A 22976-nucleotide genomic window follows, 5' to 3' on the forward strand; every position below is an offset into this window, starting at 1 on the left:
GACAAGATGTACAATCAAGCATTTGTGGATATTAAAACTGGACCGCCTGGGAAAAACATTATTTCAAGAGAAATGCAGGCACACAAGTGATTATTGATATGTGAATGAATATTTACAGGTTTTTCAAGGGCATTGGCTCCATTCCAGGGCAATGATCTATATATCTGAAACTGTGGTTCACCCTCCACGTAGGATTCCTTAAACGGAAGAAGGAGCTAGGTACGATGGAGAAACTGGGGGTCATTACAAAAGTAAGTGAGCCTACAGAATGGGTCAGTTCAGAAAAAAGTCAGGTGACTTGGGAATAGTACTTGATTCGGGTGACTTGAATAAAAACATTCAACGTCCTTATCATTCCACGAAAACACTGGATGACATACTTCCCAAGCTAAACGATGCTAAATATTTCGCAAAAATTAGACGCTAGGTCAGGTTACTGGGCAATAAATTGGCAATAAATTGGCAATAAACACTTCCATGTTGACTACATTCAACACAATATCTGGGAAGTGCAGATATTTGAGGTTACCAATGGGTATTTCGTCTGCCATGGATATGTTCCAAAACAAATAGACGAGATACTAGTACTTCATAAAAATACCCATTGATTTCTTATCTTCTACAAGAGATCAGTGGGAATTTCTATGATTTGAAAAATGTGAATTGATTCTGATTTTTTTTTGTTATTTTGGGAGCTGTTATGATGTTGTTCAATGGACTTTGTTGCATCTGGCCAAATTGTAAACCAACGCAGTGTCGTAGCTGGTCCAAACCCCAAGTATCTGTGTTAGAAATAGGGGATTCGGCACGAATTCAGGAAGCAAATTAAGGTTGTAGTCTTGCAATGGTAATGCAAGAACATCATGATAGGCCATACTCTGTTAAAACATCTGACGGTTACACATATCGTCGTAATAGGCGGCATTTGCTACAGACCCAAGAAAAAAGGGCACCACTGAGGTTGACATGCACAATGTGGAAAACAGCAAACTTTCGGCGCCTCAATAAAATTCTGACTTGATTCCGCAATCTCCAGATAGTGGAAGACGTGAGTAAATCTGGCATGATAATTAAACCTCCGGCAATATTAAATGAAACAATATATAATGATATCATCAGAGAACGGAAGACGCGTGCTATGTAAACAGTGGTAATTAAGTATTGATAACAAAATATGCCATTCATGGAGAAACATGCTTTCTGACGTTATAGTAATTTTGGAGTATTTTGATATATATTTTTCTTTTAAACTTTCTGAAATACTGTTCCTTGTTCTTTGTCAAACGGGGAGATGTATCGTTATAATAATGTGGTATACTCACAGCGCATGCGTATTTTTCATACACCCAGTTTGTGATGTCTGTTACTATATTGTTAACGCACACTCGTACAATAAACATATAGTTAGAATACTGCGTTGGTCATTTTTTACAATGAGACAGGCTATATGTATTTCTATATAAGCATCACCGATGTCACACAAGCTGAGTACTTTTGACTGAGAAGCAAATGATCACGGCTAAAGGTTAGATATTATGAAAATGTATCATGAAATAATACAAAATGTTTGTCTTGACTATGTTAATAACTGCAATGGTGTGACTAAATGTTCTTTGCCATAAACGCGAGTCACATCATCAATAACATGAAATTCCATTATATCTACTTTTTGATAGACACGAGGATTAAAGCACAAAAGGAACACAGGGGAGGATTTAGAATATAAAACGGGCTCATCTGCAAACACACATATGGAAAAGCGTTCTATAACCAAACTCTCCTAATTCCGACCCAACATTATTTGGATCGGAAAAAGTTGAAGGGACAAAATCGCTTTATCCCGTTATGATAGAAGACACTGTAGCGCTCGCGCAACCCAAAATACTTCATATGATCAAATGCGATTGTGAAAATTATATGGTTCTTAAAACCTTATAAATGTTACTGTTTAACTGAATTGAGGTTTATTATATATATGTGCAAATGAAACTATACTGATTACAATTCACAAATTCTAGTTCAAATACATGTCTTACACTAATCATTAGTTAATATGTTGTATTGTATATGTTTTATTGCAAATGCTATTCACGTTTCTCATAGTAACATAGTGTAATGTAAATTATGATCGAGTTATTCTCAAAAAATGTCTATAACTATAAAAACGCTGTATTTGTTAACTTGTAAATAGTATTTTCAAATAAACAATATTGGCAAATAATTCTATGAATACTAAGTCTTTGCTTTTGTATCTATCAATACATAATGGTAACGTAACTTTCTGTTATAAATGGCGAACTCTCCTGATATACATTTTCTTTCAAAGTTGCTGTTCAGTATAATATAATTGTCGCAAACATTGACAATGCACATAATATCTGACTGAAGACTTACTGTAAGACTTTATTAAGTTTATTGGTAGCATATTGGTAACGTATTGTAACGTAGACTTCATTTTTATGAAAACATGTTTTGCATGTTGTCCACATCATTCTAGAGATATCTACTTATAAATGGAACTATCTGACGGCGATATTGTTTGATTAAATATATGTAATCTGTGGTATAAACTTATCATTTGCTTAAGACGCCATTTTGGTCGCCATATTTAATCCTCCATATTGCCTAATGATGACAGGGTGTCATCAAACGGATTCAACATCTTCACCATCAGGGCAACTGAAAGTAGTAAAAGCATTTTCTATCTACCCAAAAACAAGGTCCCAGTTGGTCTCGTCAGTACTATGATATCAAAATATCGTGATACTGAGTAAGAATATCTTATCTGTTACTTGGTAAATATCCAAAAAGTGTATCTAAGTGTAGGCATATAAACAGGATGTATCACACAAAAACTACCGCCGATACAACGCTATCACATATTATCTTACTCTGATTTTGTATACCTTTCTAAAAATCACTATGAGAATGTATTCCCCCAGATGGTACAAACTTATGAACCCTATGGCTCATCAACTATATGGTAGATAAAGAAAATATTTTATCAATAACTGAAAAGGAAATTTACATCCTTTTCACAAAGTTTTATTAATCATTTATAAAATATGTAATGTGGACTACGAATTATTATCATTTAATATATTTTGTAAGACATAATGCTTTTAAAGTCGTTTTACAAACGTCTTATATACATATCCTGACAACTTTCTGGTTCTTATATTTTCAAAAATGCAATGAACTTGATATCAAATTGGATTTACTAGAATTATAACTGAAACTTTCATTAATAATATGATTTAATTAACTTATTATACATCGCAAATTTCACATTTTCAACTAATAAAGTCATCGTAAGGTTATTAAGGTAACACTTAAGGTTTTCTCCACCACTAACACATGAGATTCAATGTCCATAAAATGTATTAAAAGAACGTTTTCCACACCAAGACAAATCAAGTCACTTCGAACCGTGACGGTTTCGGAAACAGTCTGCGAAAAAAATTATCTAATACTGGTTGAGCGCGAGCTTCTTCTTCCTTGTTGTCTAACGTCATGTGATCATTTATACAACCAAACTTTCTAAAAGTAATATAACAAATAACAAGTTGTAAGACTTTGTTGTTGTAAAGTTTATAAATTGTAAGCTGATTTCTGTAACTACAACATGTCATCACAATGTTTTTTGTTTACAAATGGAAAAGTTTGTGAAAGTAACTTAAACATAACGCTAAATTTGAATAATAATTACGAGAAATGCAAGAAGCCTTTTCAACAAGAAGACCACTTCCAATCGCAAATAATTTCAATTTATGTAAAATTGTTCGCAGAGTATATAACTTAAGGTAGAGAACCGTAATGAGACTCGCAAATTTCCGTGTTATAACGTATTTGGTGTTCCTTTGGCGTTAATGTAGGTCAACGCGCAAGTGACTTTTCGTAACATTTGTAGAATACTGAGAGAGTGGCATTAACCGTTAGCTTGCTAAATTTCTAAAATAAACTGGTTCATTATTCAATTTGGGCAGTACCATTTATTATTCGGGGGGGGGGGGGTTCAATGAAAATTTACTAACTGTACAGCAAACAGTAACACTGGTCTGCATTGGTCGCAAAGGCAGAATCATTTGCCGCAAGCAGACTAAAGGTTAAAGGCCCACTACTATATAGAAATCATTGCCAAAATGTATATTCGTTTGCCTTAACCTTAACTTCAGTTCTGTGGATCAATAACAAGACATATTCTATGAACAAATTAAAGCAAAAAGCGTCACTCTTAAATATAATCTTCAAAAATGAGCGAAATGTTAGTGTTTACATACCGGTCATATTGTATAGAGTAAGCAAAATAAGTCTTTGATAAAAGCATTAAAGCCTATGCTATTTGTAAACAAGGTCGGACCGTACTTGGACTGAAGAGTTATTATTAGTATCGTGACAAATATTCAATGTTTTAGCGGGCGTTAGTGATGTCGCACGTTCCTTTACCTTTTTTTAATTAACATAAATTTAGTCAATCAGAGTCTTCTACTGCTTTGTTAATGTTATGCTCTATGCATCCAATTGGTCTAATTATAAGTTTGACTGATTATGACAGGGATTCAATGATAATTATCAATTTAATCCCTTAAGGTATCGGATCCTTGTCGATGACAATCGACAAATTACCTAACCTCCTTAATATGCGATTTCAGTAGTTCACGAATTTTAAATTAGGCGAACGTTGAGCTTCATTTACGTCCAACGAATGCCGAATTTACCAAGAATTCCTAAACACACAGAGATTGCAGAGTGCTGATTCGGGTCCACTACCTTAAAATACTTACTTCTTTTTGTTACGTAAAAGGATGCGTAAAGCATTGTCCAGTCCTGTTGCATTACCTGTAGCGGAGTACGAGTAATCATCGTGATTCTCAATTGTCGTCGCGCTGTGATAAGAAAAATAGCAAAATAAATATTTGTCTGTAATAATTATAGATATGAATATCAGTTAAAAGCTTAATAACGTTGCTATGTTACTACAAGATATAAATATCAGAAACGTATAGTTTATGATTTTCCTTTACTGTATCACTTACATGTGCGTTCATACGTATTTGCTGCACAAGTCGTTGCCACCACTCTGGTGTATTTAAATAAGAATATCAGTTAAATAGATGAAAATGATTAAACAAGAGGGTCATGATGACCCTGGATTGATCGCCTGAGTAATGTGAGACACACTGACAAGTGTAAGATATCAGGTGAAAAAGTCAAAAGTAAGTAAGCATTGGAATCTTTCCCCGGTTGTATAAACATGTTTCAAATTTCAGACTGATGCTAAAATATAAAAAGTAGGTCAGTAGGTCACATTTAGTGTCACTGAAAGTCAGTTTTAAGATTGGTGTGCAAAATTGTACCCGTCATCCAAATTTCAGGGCTGTATCTTAAAAACAAGAAAGTAGGTCAACAGGTAATTATAATTAAACAGTCTAGGAAATATGATCTGATAATTTTTTAAGTATTGTATACATATAATAATCATAAAACATGTGACCGCCGGGGCGGGACCTCTTTTCACCCAAGAGGTATAATTTGAACAAGTTCTTTCCTATATAAGTCTATGCAAACCTTGGGACCCCCGGGTGGGACTTCTTTTCACCCCAAGGTAATAATTTGAACAATCTTGGTAGAGGACCACAAAGGCAATGCTACATACTAAATATGAAAGATCTATGTCTTGTGATTTCAGACAAGAAGATTTTCAAAGTTTTTTCATATTTAAGTCTATGTTAAACTTGGGACCCCCATGGCGGGGTCTCACTTCACTTCAGGGGCATAGTTTGAATAATTTTCATACAGGACCATTAGATGATGTCACAGGCCAAATATTAAGGCTCTACGCCTTGTCGTTCAGGAAAGGAAGATTTTTCCTTTCGTTTACCATGGCAACCAGAATTCTGTGTGGAACTCAATTCGTTGAACACTTTTGAAATAGGCCCACCCAAGGATCATTCCTGTGATGTTTGGTGTAAATCTGCCCGGTGGTTTAAAAGAAGAAGATTTTTTAGAAAATGTTGACGAACGGCCTACGCACGACGCACGACGGGCATTGAGCGGTCACAAAAACTCACCATGAGCCTTTGGCTCAGGTGAACTAAATGGTGTATTAGAATAACATTTACACATAAGTTAATGATTTGACATAACATTCAAATGGTCATTTCTAACAAAGGTTCCAAACAACACCATGACACTTCAATTGTCAGGTAATAAAAACCAAACCAAAGCGATCGATAAAAAATTTCTTTTGTGTTAATTTAATTCATGATGACTGTCAAGTGAACTGTAAAACAGAAACCAAAACAAATACTCAGCTTTCTGAATGATTTCGTATTAAAATGTGATATTTGTAAAATTTTATAAAACGTAAGTTGAGTTGAATGTCATTTCTTACTTGATTTTATAAAATACAAACTAAACAATAAAAGACGTTCCAAATATCTAGTTAGAACTTTCATGTAAAATTACGATAAGATCAACAAATTACGATAAAATGAACAAATAACGACAAGATGAACAAATTACGATAATAAATTACGATAAGATAAACAAATCACAAATTACGATAAGATAAACAAATTACAAATCACGATAAGATGAAAAAATTACAAATCACAATAAGATGAAAAAATTACAAAACATGATGAACAAATTACGACAAGATGAACAATCACGATAAGATGAACAAATTACGATAAGATGAACAACTCACGGTAAGATGAACTAATTACGATAATATTAACAAATTACGGTAAGATGAACAAGTAACAAATTACGGTAAGATTAACAAATTACGATAAGATTAACAAATTACGATTACATATACTGGATAAGGCAATTTAGAAAGCACATTACTTTGCAGTACCTATAACAACTTTATTCAAATTAACTAAAATGTGTACTTACATTGTTATGTCTCCTGGCTTTCGCCTTTGATGTCTCATCAAATAATGATAATACGCAAATGCATAAAGGAAGCAGTGTTGGGTACGAATTTTAGAGGCCGAAGTTCTGTCCCATTCCTCAGGAAGTCTATATGTTATAAATGAAATATTGAATCTTCTGACACAAATTTATTCCATACATATGTATTTCAAATATCTTGTAAACATAAAATGTAATGGAAAGAAATAACAAGGAACTCGATGTCTATATGATACTGTTGCCCCCACTCCTGTCACTGTATAAGTCAAGAGCCATAACTCTGGCATGACTGTGTGAAATTCGACTTGAAATACCAGGTACAATACTTCAGCTGATAGTCATGTGAGGTTTGGTGCTCTAAGTCAAATATTTATGTCTCCCCCTTCCACCCCCACTTGGGGAGACATATTGTTTTTGCCCTGTCCGTGGGTGCGTCCGTCCGTACTTCCTTCCGTCCGTCCGTCACACTTCATTTCTGATCAATACCTGGAGAACCGTTTAACCTAGAACCTTCAAACTTTATAGGATTGCAGGGCTTATAGAATAAACGACCCCTGTTGTTTTTGGGGTCATTCCATCAAAGGTCAAGGTCACGATTTCCGACCTGTAACTTGAGAAACATTTTACCCAGAATGTTAAAACTTCATAGGATGATTGGACATGCAGAGCAGATGAACCCTATTGATTTTGGTGTCACTTTGTTAAAGGTCAAGGTCACACGGCCAGAACATGGAAAACCATTTCCGATCAATAACTTAAGAACCACTTGACCCAGAATGTTCAAACTTCATAGGATGGTTGGACATGCATAGTAGACGACTCATGTTGATTTCGGGATCACTCTTTTACAGGTCAAGGTCACAGGGGCCTGAACATGGAAAACCATTTCGGGTCAGTAACTTGAGAACTACTTGACCCAGAATGTTTAAACTTCGTAAAATGATTGGACATGCAGATTAGATGACCCTTATTGATTTTGGGGTCACTCCATGAAAGGTCAAGGTAGCAGCGGACAGAACATGGAAATCCATTTCCGATCAATAACTTGAGAACCATTTGATCCAGAATGTTGAAACTTAATAGGATGATTAGACATGCAGAGTATATGATCCCCTACTGGGGTAACTCAATCAAAGGTCAAGGTCACAGGGACCTGAACATGGAAACCCGTTTCAAATTCATAACTTGAGAACCACTAGGCCCAGAATGTTCAAACTTAATGGATTGATTGGACATGCCAAGTAGATTATTCCTATTGCAACCAACTATCAGTGTCTCTTTGACTTTCGCTTCTGCCCCCTATTGACTTCTTGGCTATACGACTATGCATTTGGTGAGACATGCGCTTTTCTACAAAAGCATCTTTTAGTTTTTGGTGTGTTTTTTTTTTTTTGGGGGGGGGGGGAGTGAGTATTTGGCACAACACATATGAACAGAAGTATGGATAAGGGCAAATCCGAGTGCCACTAAATAAATGCTGGAGTGGGTGGGAGAGTGGGGCAGGAGAGGGGCACCTACAATGTAACTTAGATTTTTGTACGATATGCACTTCGGTTGACCTCAGCAGTATTCAAATGCATTTTACTGCAAGTTTTAACTTGCCGGAAGAATGCATTTTTATGATTCTAACTTTTATGAAAAATACTAGCAATTGTTGATACAAAATAAGGAAACACAAAATTGCATCATATGAATATGAACATCACGGAATGGCTGGCTGGCTTGCTGATTGACTTCCCTGAAACAGACTTAATATCCTTCTAAAGCAGTATCTTGATCCAGTTGTTCGAACTTTTAACAGGTGATTAAGCTAACAGTCGATTTATTTCTAGGATTATATTCAACATTTGATAAGAATTAGTTAAACAGATGACTGTATGATTACGAACACTAAAACACTAAAGCAATCATTATAGTTAAAACAGAACATCATACTAATTTTCCCACCAAGACGGACATTTTGAATCAAAATTTAACCAATGGAAAATTTAACAACCAGTTAAAGTCACACCCACCTGTTCTGTAGTTCATTCATTAGAGTTTTATCTATTATGTAGGGTACATGTGCTGGAATCTTTCCATACACAGAACCAAATTCCTTGTTATATATAAGCATCGTATATACAACAGCTCCAGAGAAAGGCGGCAATCGGTTTAGAATATTGTCAAAGGATTGCCTGGTGTTGCTGCCAGATATGTTACAATCGCCGCCGTCCCAGTCACACTTGCTTTTATTACATTCTGTGTCACATATGCCGTTGTTAAGGCTGGGGTATGTGCATTTCTTTGAACACTCGGATATTTTCATTTCATTAAACCTTAGCTGTTAAATGTAGAACAGAAATTTGCTTTTTTACTTTCTTTTAATTTTGTAGGCTACAGAGTTGAAAGAGGCTGAAGTGTAAAGGTTATTTAGAAAGATTTTTAAAATAAATAAAGTGTTATCAATTCAAAACATTATATATGCGTTTTCTACTATAAATGAAGAAATATAGAAATTACTAAATTCTTCTGCTTTGATTTGTTAAACATTGTGAAACATAATCTTACTGGTTTGTTTGACATATATGATAATAATGATAAAATACAAATACTGATAATATAATAATAATAACAATAATAATTTTATTTAAGGAGAATAACAAATTTGGATATAGTCAGTCTAACATATGGTCTTCTAACATAATAATTCCTAAAAAATATCCTACGTATGTATACTCAGTGAAATGAAATATCATGAATTAAAATTACATATTTTGAGTTATCTAATCACAACAAACAAGACGTTGTGACTAATTCTAAAATATCATGGTTAATTTACTGCCGAGTTGATTCGAAAACTGAAGCTAAAAGTACCTACTTTGAAGCCGGTTTCATTGGTGTAAAAGTCATCTAGTTCCACTTTGTTCAAAAAGAAAAAGTCATCATTCATGTACACAAAATGTTTTGATAAACCAGGAATGCGGTGAATGTGGGCTTCTATAGCCAAGGAATTAAACGTTGGAAGGTGGCTTTTGTTTTTGAAAATGTCCTGAAATAAAAAAAAAAAGTAGACACACATTGTTAGAACCATATTTTAAGTATTTTGTCAACCATTACATAAATAAAGAAATATAATAGAAATTATGTTTACCTAAACTAACTTTGAATATTCATACTGGTGATAAACACCTCCTCCTCCTCTCCCGCCCCCATCCCTATCCCACCCTACCCAAACACTTTCACTTTTACTATGGTAACCAGCAATTGTTTTAAGATTTCTTTTAAAAATGGATATTGCGTTTCATTCCTTTATGATAATTCAAGTAGTTGATGTTGCTTCCTGTTACACAAGTTTATTCAGCTGTACACAATAAAGTTGCTGGCCGCATTGCAGTTTACACAAGAAAATATTCGCTTGTAAATGAGTACATTGTGGAGAGTATGGGTTAAGACTGCTGAAATAAAACAGCCGAAGACAAAGACAATGGCTAGAAATTCTATAAAACACTAGATTAAAACTTAACAAGAAGTTACAGAAGATAGAACAAATAAGATTTTCCTTTTTAAGACATATAAGATAATTGCAAATTTGACATCAGTGCAGTTTTAACTACTTACCGAATGTTGCACTATCGAAACTCTGTGGTACTTAAGATTTAGCCAGCTTGGAACTTGGCCATTTGTTACTATGTACACGTGGCGAAACCAGTTGGCATATTTCTCCACAGATCGTAAAGCATAGCGTAGTATGCCCCAATCTCGGTACCGTTTTAGAGTGAAATGTTTGTGTCTGTTTAAACAGAAAATATCCGGAAGATTACAATTGTCTCCTTAGTGTTATATTGCCTTTAAAAGTCATTATTGAAATTCTTTTTAAAAAAAACAGTAACAATTGTCATTACAACATCAACAAATCTAAGCTTCTCCGCATGCTCTGCTCCTTCAAACACAACAATTAATTGATATAACGCGAGGTGGTATATTTTAGACCTTGTTATATATAAACATCCGAGTTTCGAGGGCCTCCGTCGAAGGAAAGTTAAGGTATCATGTTGGGTCAGAGCCGCGCTCAGCGCTTGATGACGAAGACTGATCGAAGGTCAGTGCCCTCTGGTGCACGTTCGTGCCTGAAATAATATTTTGAAATGCGCATGTACTTCAATTTGTGATTTCCCTCTATAGCCATAGAAACGCTTGGCCTGGCCTAAATGCGTATACCTAATTGCAAAAGCAACTGGAATCGACGGGGTTCAAGGAGACTTGGTGAAAAGACGATCTATTGTTTATAAACAAATAAAAATTTTAACACAGTATATAATAACTTTTATTATATACCTATATAAATTCTGTAAAAAATCTGCTTGTATTTCACAATTAAGTATGAACAGACAGACAAAAATTCCGTATTGTACCTTTTAAATTCCGTATTGTACCTTCCGTATTGTATGCTGTCGGACTATTTTCATTAATATGCATGACCCGACACATTTCTATAAAAAGCGCACATAAAAACTTCACTATGTTCCATTTAATATCGATAAACATTGAAGATTTTGTTCAAGAACAAAACAAGAATCAAAATGGTAAAGGTATATAATAAAAGGGTCATTATAACAGTAGCTAGATCTGGGACTTTGTATTCGGCTCTGAGACTCGTGGATTTTGCAAGGTCGGATCACACTCGGCGCTTGCGCGCCTCGTGAGATCCGATCTGGCAAAATCCACTCGAGCCGAATACTGCATCCCAGATCAAGCTACTGTTATAATAACCTATTATATATAGTACGTTTGGAAATGACTTTGCTGAAACATTTACGTACCTACTTATGTTCAGCCTTGACATTTCGTCGATAAATGATTGGTCAGACCCATTCACCCATGTCACAACAAGGTCAACTGGTCCAGAGACGCTGAAACACATACACATTTTTTAATAGTTTGTTCAAAAATAGATTTTTTTCAGAAACATCTACACAATTTTAGTTAAGAAATTCAACAGAAAGCTAATTGTGAGTTGAGGTAAGAAAAATCAAAACCAATGAATATTTTTTATCCGGAGTTTGATAATTTTCATGAAATAGAATAAGATATGCATTAATATTGACCTAGATGGTGTAACGACAGTGCAAAGTTATTTCCCTTAATTTAGTTACACCATTTGTAAACAGAAACGCTACACAAATCTCCATAAATGGTTATTTAAACATACGCTCCTGATGTAAGGATGAAAGTGCTCGCCCATATGGTTCTTAACCGGTGGCGAGGGTAAACAAACTCAACACACACAAAATAAGAATGAAAGAAGAATAGAACGTACGCAGTGGTCCAGCGGCAACACTAACCACGACACCAAGGATCATGAGTTCGAGCCCCCGCTCCTCCAAACTTAAAATTACTAATGGGCCGGCCATTTGAACTTCTTGGGGCCAGTTCGGATTTTACTTGAAGCCTTCTATGAAGTCAGAATTATTTTCAGAACTTGAAAGAAAGAATATTTTTTTCAGAGTAAACCAAAGATAATTCCTTTTTATTTTTCTCAAAATATTTTTCTTATACTTTATGTTAATCAAAACTAACAAGCCCGATAAAAACATACATTATGTATTGAGTAATTAACCAAAGTACACATGAAATAGCTAAATGCAAGCCTCTTTGATTAATTTTTTAATTAAGAAACAATTTGACCCAAATCACAGTTCATTTTGAGCTTCTCTATGAAAAAATGGTACAAAATACTTTTATTGCACATGTATACATGAATTATATAATTGACACCTAAGAGAAGAGATCCCACGGAAAAAATGCATATTTGGAGATATACTCTCCCCACTTTTGGAAAAAAAATTTGGGTATAATGATTAAACCTGCGAACACCATGAGCATGCCCTGGCCTCTGGACCTGTGTGGCTTATCTGATGCAAGCATGAAGTTCACCCATATATGTGAATAATAATTGGTGTCCTGGAATTCAGCTTAATATGATAATAGTACTTATACCTGATTTGCGAGCGTACCGAGCAGAAATTTTCTTTTAAAATGCTCTGAGATCTGAATTTTAGGCTTTAAAAAATGTATACTTGCAGTTTTTTAGGAACTGTGGTGCGTTGGGTACTCAGATAGTGTATACACAGTATTATATATGTGTGTATGTGTACCAGGGTGTAGAATAGGATAGATTACAGGATAGGTTATTGGAGCACTTGTAATAGTGACTGAATAAAAGAGAAACTATTAACAATAATAACTTACCCCTGAATGTCCGAGTATCCGTTCACGTCGGTAACTGATACGTCTTCTGGGCGAATATCAAAGCTTTTGCCAGTTTGATACATGCGCTTCCCAACAGAACACGTGCACTTTATAAGCAAAAATAAATGAAAGAAACATTACACCAAACTCATATTTGAAAATATGACAATTAAATAAAAAAAAACTTGTGTAAATATATAATTAACATGTTTGTGTGTATAAACACGAATGTGTGTGTTAAGTTTGAAAGTGTACACATCAAATACAGGCATGAAGGTAGTAATTCGCCGGATATGCCTCCGTGGTCCACTCGGATGTAATCCATATCAATATATAGTGCAATTTTCCCACCTAGTCAAGGCCATTTCCGTGACAGATATAAGCTTTATTGATGCTTGATTGCAAAGAGGAATGTCTGTGGATGATTTTGAGCTACGTTATATGCTTCAAAAGTTGAGTTGACGCTGTTTTGTATAATGAAAGTGAAAGTAAGAATTTCCTGATGTCTACCTACGCAATATTAGCGTTTTCATCACGTATCTTAGTCACGTGATCATGATTTCACTGCATTATGGTCAACTCCATATTTTTCTGGTATTTTTTGATTGCCTAAAGACAAACCTTCAAGACAAGTAGTCTGCAGGAAGTGAAAGGCTAGAAATGCTGATAAGAATATGTTATAAATTGTTACTTTACACAGAAAATAGTAGCGAGGGCATTTAACCCCTTCTAACGTACATATATAGGTCCGTACAGTGTAAATGTGTACTTCCACTAAAAACTGGAAGTTTTTTTTACAACATGACATTGGAAGTTTTTTAATAAACGAATGTTGTATATGACATTAAATTGTGAATGTAGTTCAACAAACTCAGTTAGCATTAAGTCAAGTTAAACTCATTTGAAGAGAATTTTGTACATTTTAAGTTAAGATCGAAAAATAAACTACTTTAGTGGAAGATGCGCATTGGATATCTTTAAAAATTAAGTAAATTTATATCATCGATATTCAAGACTTGTTTTACTTGGTATTTGAAAAGGATACATAAATGGTACATAAAACACGTTTGTTTTGAAGTACGAATAAAGTATTGAGATATCATTTATTCATTTTATGATTTCATTAATTCATGTATGGATATCGAAAATTCATTTCGTGATATTACAAAATCCATTTTTATGATAGATCCGTTGTTATTTTTGATATACGTAGTGCATTTGAAGATATCAAAAATGCTCTACAGTTATCTATAATTCCAGTTTCTGATATCTTAAAATCAGTGAAATTTTATGATACCATGAAGTCAATTTAATGATATCTCTAATTCTGTCTTATGATATACATAAATTATTTTTGTATCCCGAATTGAATCTTAGATATCATAAAATAGAATTAGAATATGAGACAACATATCGATTTAGTTTTTATTAAATTTTGACCTTTTCTGCCTTTAAAATCTCAACAGTATTATCTGGCAATACTGGGTCTCCCATTCGCGTTTTCGTTTTGTTTTTTGGAGGGGGAGGGGGCTGGTACTAGAAAAGAACCCATGTCTCATCACTTGTTACTTCAGAACTTTTTATCCGAAGCCGTGAGCACAAAAGCACTAAGCATGGTGGTGCCGAAGGTTTGATTGTTTTGTCAGAAGATTGTAAGTTAACTGCCACTATTACTTATTAATATAATACCTTTTTTTTAAGAAAAAAGGATTACATTATTTACATATTAATAAAATGTCCCTGCTCATCCTTTTATAAATTGAAATTGTGTTTTGTGAAGATCTGAGGACTGCCTGAACATATCAAAGGCTCATAATGCCTTTATTAGAAATGTGGCTGCCACATTTTCCTCCATGAATACAAAAACTATTAATATTTTGTTCAATCCTATTTTCGATAGCTATTTTCTCTTAAATTTGTCAAATGTTTGAATATTGATGAATATAGTAGAAAGTTTATTTGAATTTATTGGTTTTGGTTACTTCCCTTTATGGCTCTACCTGTAAATGTTCATGTACAGTAATAAAAATAGCATTTTTCTGACTATGTAATTGTTCATATCATCTATTTGGACAGCTGTTTCATTTGTATTTAACATAGCCTTATGAAACTTTAAAGTAAACTTAACATCTAAGTAAAATAATTTCCTATGCATTTTAAAAGAAACTGTTGTATGTTCTTTTAACAACAGCACTTTGATTTACTATATTTTTATAGAAAAAATAAGAAACGGGTGTTTTAATCCGAGAGGCGTTTGCTCAACAGATTCGTAAATTGATAAGATCAACAGTGTTCTGTGGTTAGAAGTATTTTCAAGATGTAAAATCTAATATTCAACATTTTAAACCTAACTTAGTCAAAAATAAAATACGTTTTGATTAAGTGATACTTGACTGTAATTCTGGGATACCCATAGTATGCTACCCGCATCGATGTCCATTTTTTGCTCAGGCTTACATGCATTTACAATTTTTTAACAGGCGTTCTCGAAGTATTGTAAACTGTACTACCTTTAAGAATTCATCGACTGGAAGCTGCATATATACCGGCGTAATATGTGTTGAATGTGTTTGAAAGCGCTGGTTTATTTCTTAAATCGAAATTCTGATCCGTGACAGGCTCGGATCCAGATTTGTTTATTGTGAAGGTTGGGGCATATGTTGACTGTGTAAGCCTTTCTGTAGTTGCGTATAGTGCCGATTGTGGATAGTTATGGGCAAAGGTATTCCCTGACGTACGGAGGGAATGTTCAGGGGGGTTCCACTTGACTGGAGATTTTAGAAATGTTGGTATAAAATGGTGGCCTTTTGGTGTATTTTTGGGTCTAAATTCTGTGTGTCCATATGCCATTAACCTGAACGCAGGAAGAGACTGAGGCTTATAATGATCTCGGTGCTGACATCTTTTTGGTAGACCCCAATGTTTTACCTCTGTGGGTAGGTATATGAGGGGTAGCCCCCTGCTAAAGGGGCATCAGCTGATATTTGGGGGCAGGGTCATGGACTTCGCCCACCATCCACACCCCAGATGCTGACGTTTGTGATTTCTTGCCAAAATGAAATGAAATAATTACATTTTGGATGAGAAATATGCAAGTACCAATAGAGAGCATTTTCATAAAAAAATCCTGCCGGTGAATCGAGTTTAAATAGAAAATGTGTCCAATGTGACGGATAACAGGTAAATTTCTTGCTGTTTTACTACAGGTGTTAGATGGTTCTTTCATCCTTGGTGATCGAGTAGTAGTAGTTGAAATGTTAAGAAAAGTCCATAACCCGAAACATCACAATGTGAGCCTAAGGTAAATGAGTTAGTTTTCTCTGACTGCGACTGGCCTAAATAAGTGTAAAGACGTATGTTAACCTTATATGTCAAACAAACAAATTGTCATACCTATTCAATTACTAGTATCTAGATATCATCTACTAGTCTTGGCATGCGCAACCGGTGAAAAGTATATTTAATATTTTTCACATAATGTTAATATACCTAGGTCATTATTCTATTGTTTTACCTGCTTGCCACTTGCATTTCCTTAAAAGAGCGACCACCATGATTAAAAAAAGTATGACAGTTATGCAAAACCTTCGCCGTTTAAAACTTGGCAATGTACAAATAAATAAATTTAAAAAAAAAGGAAATTCTGTCTTATTACCAACCTTGCTATAAATGTTCCATAGATAAAAGAGAATGACACATGTTGTCATAAGTTTAATGAAACATTTCAGCTGCTTGTTAGAAATTATTCCTCTATAAGAACCCATTTTAACAGAATATGCGCGTACCCAAACCGTTATTAATAAGCATAGTTGTTTAACAGTGCGGTACATTGTTTTGATTGGCACGGATAATTAATGAAATCGTTAAAACGATCTTTATGTGGTATATAGCTAAGGCATATCATATTATGAAATTGACACTCGTCCTAATTACTTTATTAAATTGAATGCGACAAATGTAAACAAGGGAGCTAAACTGTTACAGAATTATACCTCTGTCAGAAAGACGATCGATTAGTGACTTCAAACAATCAGTTTTACCTGCTTAATAGTTAATTGTCAATACATCAGTCTTTAGTTAACCGTTGATTTCATTCAGCATTTGCATTAGGTACATAAACAGCACCATACATTATGCTAGAAATAATTCACTACTGGAAGTCAAGTTATTTGAGCCGCACCATGAGAAAACCAACATAGTGCATTTGCGAACAGCAAGGATCCAGACCAGCCGCATCTGCGCAGTCTGGTCAGGATCCATGCTGTTCGCTTTCAACGCCAATTGCAATTAGAGAAACCGTTAGCGAACAGCATGGATCCTGACCAGACTGCACTATGCTGGTTTTCTCATGTCGCGGCTCATTTAAAGATCAAATGTAAATAATATGACGTGTAAGAGAAGTATCATTTTGAGCTACATGTGCAGGACGTGCCGCTGATTTATATATTTAAACAAGAGATACAATTTGGAGAATAGTCATCACTGTACTGTTGGTATCCCTTATAATTCATTCACTGACTGATATTATTTAATGTTAAATATCCATGCGTTTATGATTTAATATTTTAAACTAACTGCCATTTCTACTGCATGTTATGTGAATCTGTGTTGAAAATGACCCGCAAAAGTCCAATGAGGTCCGCTAAGTTGTATTTTTTAAAGTCATTTGATACAATAAAAAAGAGAGGAAATATGATTGAAACACGTTTTTATATAAGCAAAATATGGTTTATCTAGACCATCTAAAACATCGATAGTTGAGGGACCTATTGCCGCCAGCAATAGGATCATTTAATGTTCATCCTCGATACATACTGTATTGAGAGGCAATCAATCGCACTCCATCGATATTTGAGGGCACTAGCGACGATAGTTGTTAGATCTCATCGATACATACTGTATTGGGGCGCAAACAATCGCACTCCACCGATAGCTGAGGGAACTATCGACGATAATTGTTAGATCTCATCGATACATACTGTATTGGGGCGCAAACAATCGATAGCTGAGGTTACCACCGGCGACATTCACTGAAGCTTAACGTTCATCATTGATGTATACTATGTTGGGACGCTAACATTCGCACTCAATCAATTGTCCGATCTATAGGTACACCTCAAAATAACTTGATATTTATAAGAGATGCGGACGTCCGAAATGGGTACTAGTATTAACCGTTTGGACGTCTTGACGATGTTCAGTGTTGATGAATGAGATCACTCTGGTGTTTTTGTATATTGTATTTGTTTGTGACGTTGGTGTTTTGCAATGGGACGCTAGACGTCAAAACTGTTCAATATTGTCGAGAAATTTCATATCGGCTGTGTTACTTAAGAAATAATAAGTTCCCAAACGTGGTTTATCGTAGTATAACCCGAGTTTTGAGTTCTTATGCGTAAGAATTACGGTGTTCCGTTTGGACAATCGTGACATTTTATTTAATACTAAACCGTGATGCACGATGGTACGATGACGAAAACGCAATGACACGATAGCACGATGGCACGATGGTACGATGATGAAACAACGATGGTGAAAACGCTATGACACGATGATGAAATCGCGATGGTGCGATGGTACGATGGTGAAATGTCGATATAATATCGCGTTTTCATCATCCTGTCATCGCGTTTTCACCATCGTATCATCGTATCATCGCGTTTTTATCATCGTACCATCGCGTTTTCACCATCGTGTCATCGCGTTTTCATCATCGTACCATCGCATTTTCACCATCGTACCATGGCGCTATCACTATCGTACCATCGCATTTTCACCATCGTACCACCGCCTTCCGGTGGTCATGCGCAGTGGTACAGTATATGTGTCAGTAAAATACAGGCTTGATACAATCTCATTTTCACGTTGCATTTCTGTACCTTCTACATCCTAACAAGAATAAGCTGAGTTTAAATAATACCTTATGACTATTACACCTACCTTTTTACTTACTTTCATGCATACATAAAATACAAAGGACATGGCCTTGAAGATTTTACAGTTTTAATGAACTGAGCACTGAACATTTTGTAAAACATTTTGCAAAACAGCAGAATCTAAATGGTAAATTTCTTCTCACAAAATACATGGAGAAACATTCATCTGTTGTTGACAAAAATACAAGTGTATGGGACTACGTATTTCTAACCGGAAGGCGATGGTACGATGGTGAAAACGCGATGGTACGATGGTGAAACCACGATGGTGCGATGATGATAACGCGATGGTACGATGGTGAAAACGCGATGGTACGATGGTGAAAACGCGATGGTACGATGGTGAAATCACGATGGTACGATGATAATAACGCGGTGCACGATGGTGAAAACGCGATGGCACGATGGTACGATGATGAAAACGCGATGGCACGATGGTGCGATGGTGAAAACGCGATTGTACGATGACGAAAACGCGATATTACATCGACATTTCACCATCGTACCATTGCGATTTCATCATCGTGCCATCGCGTTTTCACCATCGTACCATCGTTGTTTCATCATCGCGCCATCGCGTTTTCGTCATCATACCAACGTGCATCGCGGTTTAGTATTAAATAAAAAGTCACGATTGTCCAAACGGAACACCGTATAAGAATATATCACGAAGGCCGTAGGCCTTCGTGATATATTGTTTCGCATAAGAACGAAAAACTCGGGTTATTCTATGATAAATCACACTTGGGAACGTATTATTTCGATTCTAACACGACATACAAGTATCAACAGTGTTAGAAAAAATGGTAACTACTTTTACGACCGTGCGACTCACCTGGATCGGATGACGTCATTGCGCGCGAGTGGTTTATAGACAGATTTTACTCTACATGTATAGGTTATTTGCTGGTCGAGTTAGAATTTAATGTTTATCGTCACGTTACAATGTTCATTAAGAGTTCTATTTTCAATGTCACTCCGGCTAAAGAGAAGTATATATGATTTATATCATAGGCGAAGGAGCCGGGGGTGGAGGGGGGGGGCAGCGGGGGTCAGCCCCCCCCCCCCCCCCCCCCAAGCTAGGATGTGGGGGGTGGCGAACTATAGTTTGGCCCCTCCAATATTTTGGAAAAGAGATATAACTTGCAGTCTATTATAACATTTACTTTGTGTCATATAATTGTTTTCCACCTGATTTCTGATTAGCATTTGGCCTTTCCTTGCATTCTGACTGACTTCTCTCTTTCCATAAGATGTGTATTGAAAACCTATACGAGCCGAGGATTGTTTGATTACATTTTATAAAAAGAATATAATATTGAGCGCAATCACTACAGTTCCGGTTTGAGCGTCTGCAAAAACGATGTAAGTATTTAACCTGTTTACGTATGTAAACGTTATGTATTTACGTTTTCCATTGTCCATTCAAGGGAAATGACACTTCCACAACATTATATCACAATTAGACAAATAAGAGCTATTTTATTGCATGTCCAGGGCTTCAACAGAAGAATGTAAAAATGTGGCACACTTGATAAGAACAATACATATTTTGCCCGATTAAGTTACAAGCTGCAGATCATCATAATAACTAAAACACAGAGGCTTGAGGGGGCCTATGGCCCATTTTTCCCCTGGAAAAGGCTTTATCGTGGATGCACCGGGGATCTCTTGCCCCCCCCCCCCCGCCCCGCAATGGTTTGCACCCCACCCCCACCCCCACCCCCCAAAGTTGAAGTCGCTCCTACGCCTATGTATATAATAAGAGTAGAAGGGTAGATCTATGTAAAAATGTTATAATCTTTGTATTGGGAAACTTGCACTTGTTCATTTGCGGAAAAAGATTGCGCATTTAAAGTTGCTGCTGAACTTGTGCATAGTTCCTGATACATAGCGAATTACCTTATAAATATTGATTGTCGCTCAAGATCGCCACCGGCCTGTTATATTTCCGGTCACTCTGAAAGTGTGGTGGTTGGTATGGTAGCATTGTATTATATGGATACACGAAGTACGAGGTATGCCTGCAGTATCAATCAATAATCGTTGTATATATGGGAAAGCTATGGAATTTTATTTGACTGGTTGAGATCGGCTATATTACGTTAAGACAGACAGAAACACGCATGCTAACACCAAATGAACTTGCATCCGCAGTTATGTTCATGCTCCATCCAAAATGCTACCAATTCATTTATTTCTATGGAATAATTCAAACCATTTTCAAGACTTCTAATCAAAGAAGATTTAAACTGTGTGATAGTATGCAACAAAATCACAGTTTGTATGTCACAATTATTACGTCATGACGCGCTGGAATAGAAACTACACAAAACATGTAAATCATAGTATTGTTAGAAGCAACCCGTCTGAAATATTTTTCCATTGCAGCTTCTTTTTGTTGTGGGCCTACTATGTAAATGCGTGGCTCTGGGGCTGTGTTTTGGTGCTCTGTGCTTCCGAGAAATCTACCCTTACCTATTATCTTTGGTAGATGTCGTCAAGGATGTATATGATAATCCTTGGTAATGTGTTAGTCTTCTAATGAATAAAATCATTGTTGTTCGGATGCGTTTTATTATACCTTATCTAATTCCTTCGCAAATGAACTCCAAACAATGATTTTATTCAACGACAAATCAGAGTCTGATATACTATTTCTTTAATAAACAATACCTGTTTGTAAAGATCATTTCCAGACCCGAGATCACTATGACCTTCTACGTTGATTTACTGACCTCCTGACACAATTTAAGGGTTATCAACTGATCACATGCACTCATCCTACGACGTTTGAAGGCAGTAGGCTATAGGATTCTTATGTTACTGGGTGGAAACCATTTTCAGTCTCGGGTCCCTTTGGCCTACTGACCTCAAAAACAGAAGAGGTCATTACTTACCACAGGCAATCATTCTATGAAGTTTGACGACTGTATGCCAAGGCAATCTTTAGTAATTGAGTGGAAACTGTTTTAAATCTCGTAGTCATTAAGACCTTGACCTTATGACTTACTTTCCAACAAAACAATGAGTGCCATCCATGACTACAAGTATGCTCGATTGAGGAATACACTGTAGGAATATTCAGTCATTTCACAATATTTCAATAAATTACTGCTATATAACCTAAATCTATTCAAATTTTATATAACTGTGTCCCTTTACGCTTGACTGTAGGCCAAAGCTTTTTTTAGTTATTGAACGAAAACTGTTTTCAGTAACAAGCTTACTGTGACCTTGTCATTTGACCTACAAAAATGGGACTATCTACTGACCACTAGACTGGCTCCCGTCCCTACGTTTGTTCTACATATATATGTTTTTTCATTAAGAGGGAAGTAACTCCAGCAGGTTGTTTCTTCATTGACCTTTTTTATTGCCCCTGCCTCCGAACATGTATGGTTCAGCCATCAGATAAAATGTGCTATTTTAGAGGCTAAAGATTTTCTTATTTTCTTGCAGTATTTATATAAAAAAATAACCATGCAGCCAGGGAGCCAGGCTAACTGACCACATGCAATCATCGGATTCAATTTATTCCTACGAAGTTTGATGACGACTGTATGCCAAACTGAGCGGAAACCGTTTCCAGTATCAAGGTCACCGTGACGTTGACGGTTGATCTACTGAACCCTAAAACAATAGGGGTCATCTCTGTCCACAGGCGATCAACCTATGAAGTTTGATGACTGTATGCCTTTGACGACTGTAGGCCAAGTCATTCTTTAGTTATTGTGCGAAAACAGTTTTCAGTCTCAAGGCCATTTGACTTACTGACCCCCAAAAACAAGATTCATCATTTTCTTATTGAAATACTCCAAAACACGTCTAAAACACGTCTGTAGACAGACAGCGCCAAAACTATACCACTCTGCCTTCGACAGC

General features: G+C 35.8%; 1 protein-coding gene across 1 annotated transcript; it reads right to left on the reverse strand.

Moving 5' to 3' along the window:
- Nucleotides 1–3071: 3071 nt before the first annotated feature.
- On the reverse strand, nt 3072–16960 carry LOC123562156 (N-acetylglucosamine-1-phosphotransferase subunits alpha/beta-like). Its single transcript, XM_045354809.2, has 9 exons — nt 16815–16960; nt 13156–13262; nt 11727–11816; nt 10525–10696; nt 9785–9955; nt 8940–9247; nt 6907–7032; nt 4785–4886; nt 3072–3540 (listed from the first exon to the last, which is right to left on the reverse strand). The coding sequence occupies exons 1-9, from the start codon at nt 16917–16919 to the stop codon at nt 3414–3416; spliced, it is 1308 nt and encodes a 435-aa protein (XP_045210744.2). The 5' UTR covers nt 16920–16960; the 3' UTR covers nt 3072–3413.
- Nucleotides 16961–22976: the final 6016 nt, after the last annotated feature.

The sequence above is a fragment of the Mercenaria mercenaria genome, chromosome 15 (assembly GCF_021730395.1).
Source record: "Mercenaria mercenaria strain notata chromosome 15, MADL_Memer_1, whole genome shotgun sequence".
NCBI lineage: Eukaryota > Metazoa > Mollusca > Bivalvia > Venerida > Veneridae > Mercenaria > Mercenaria mercenaria.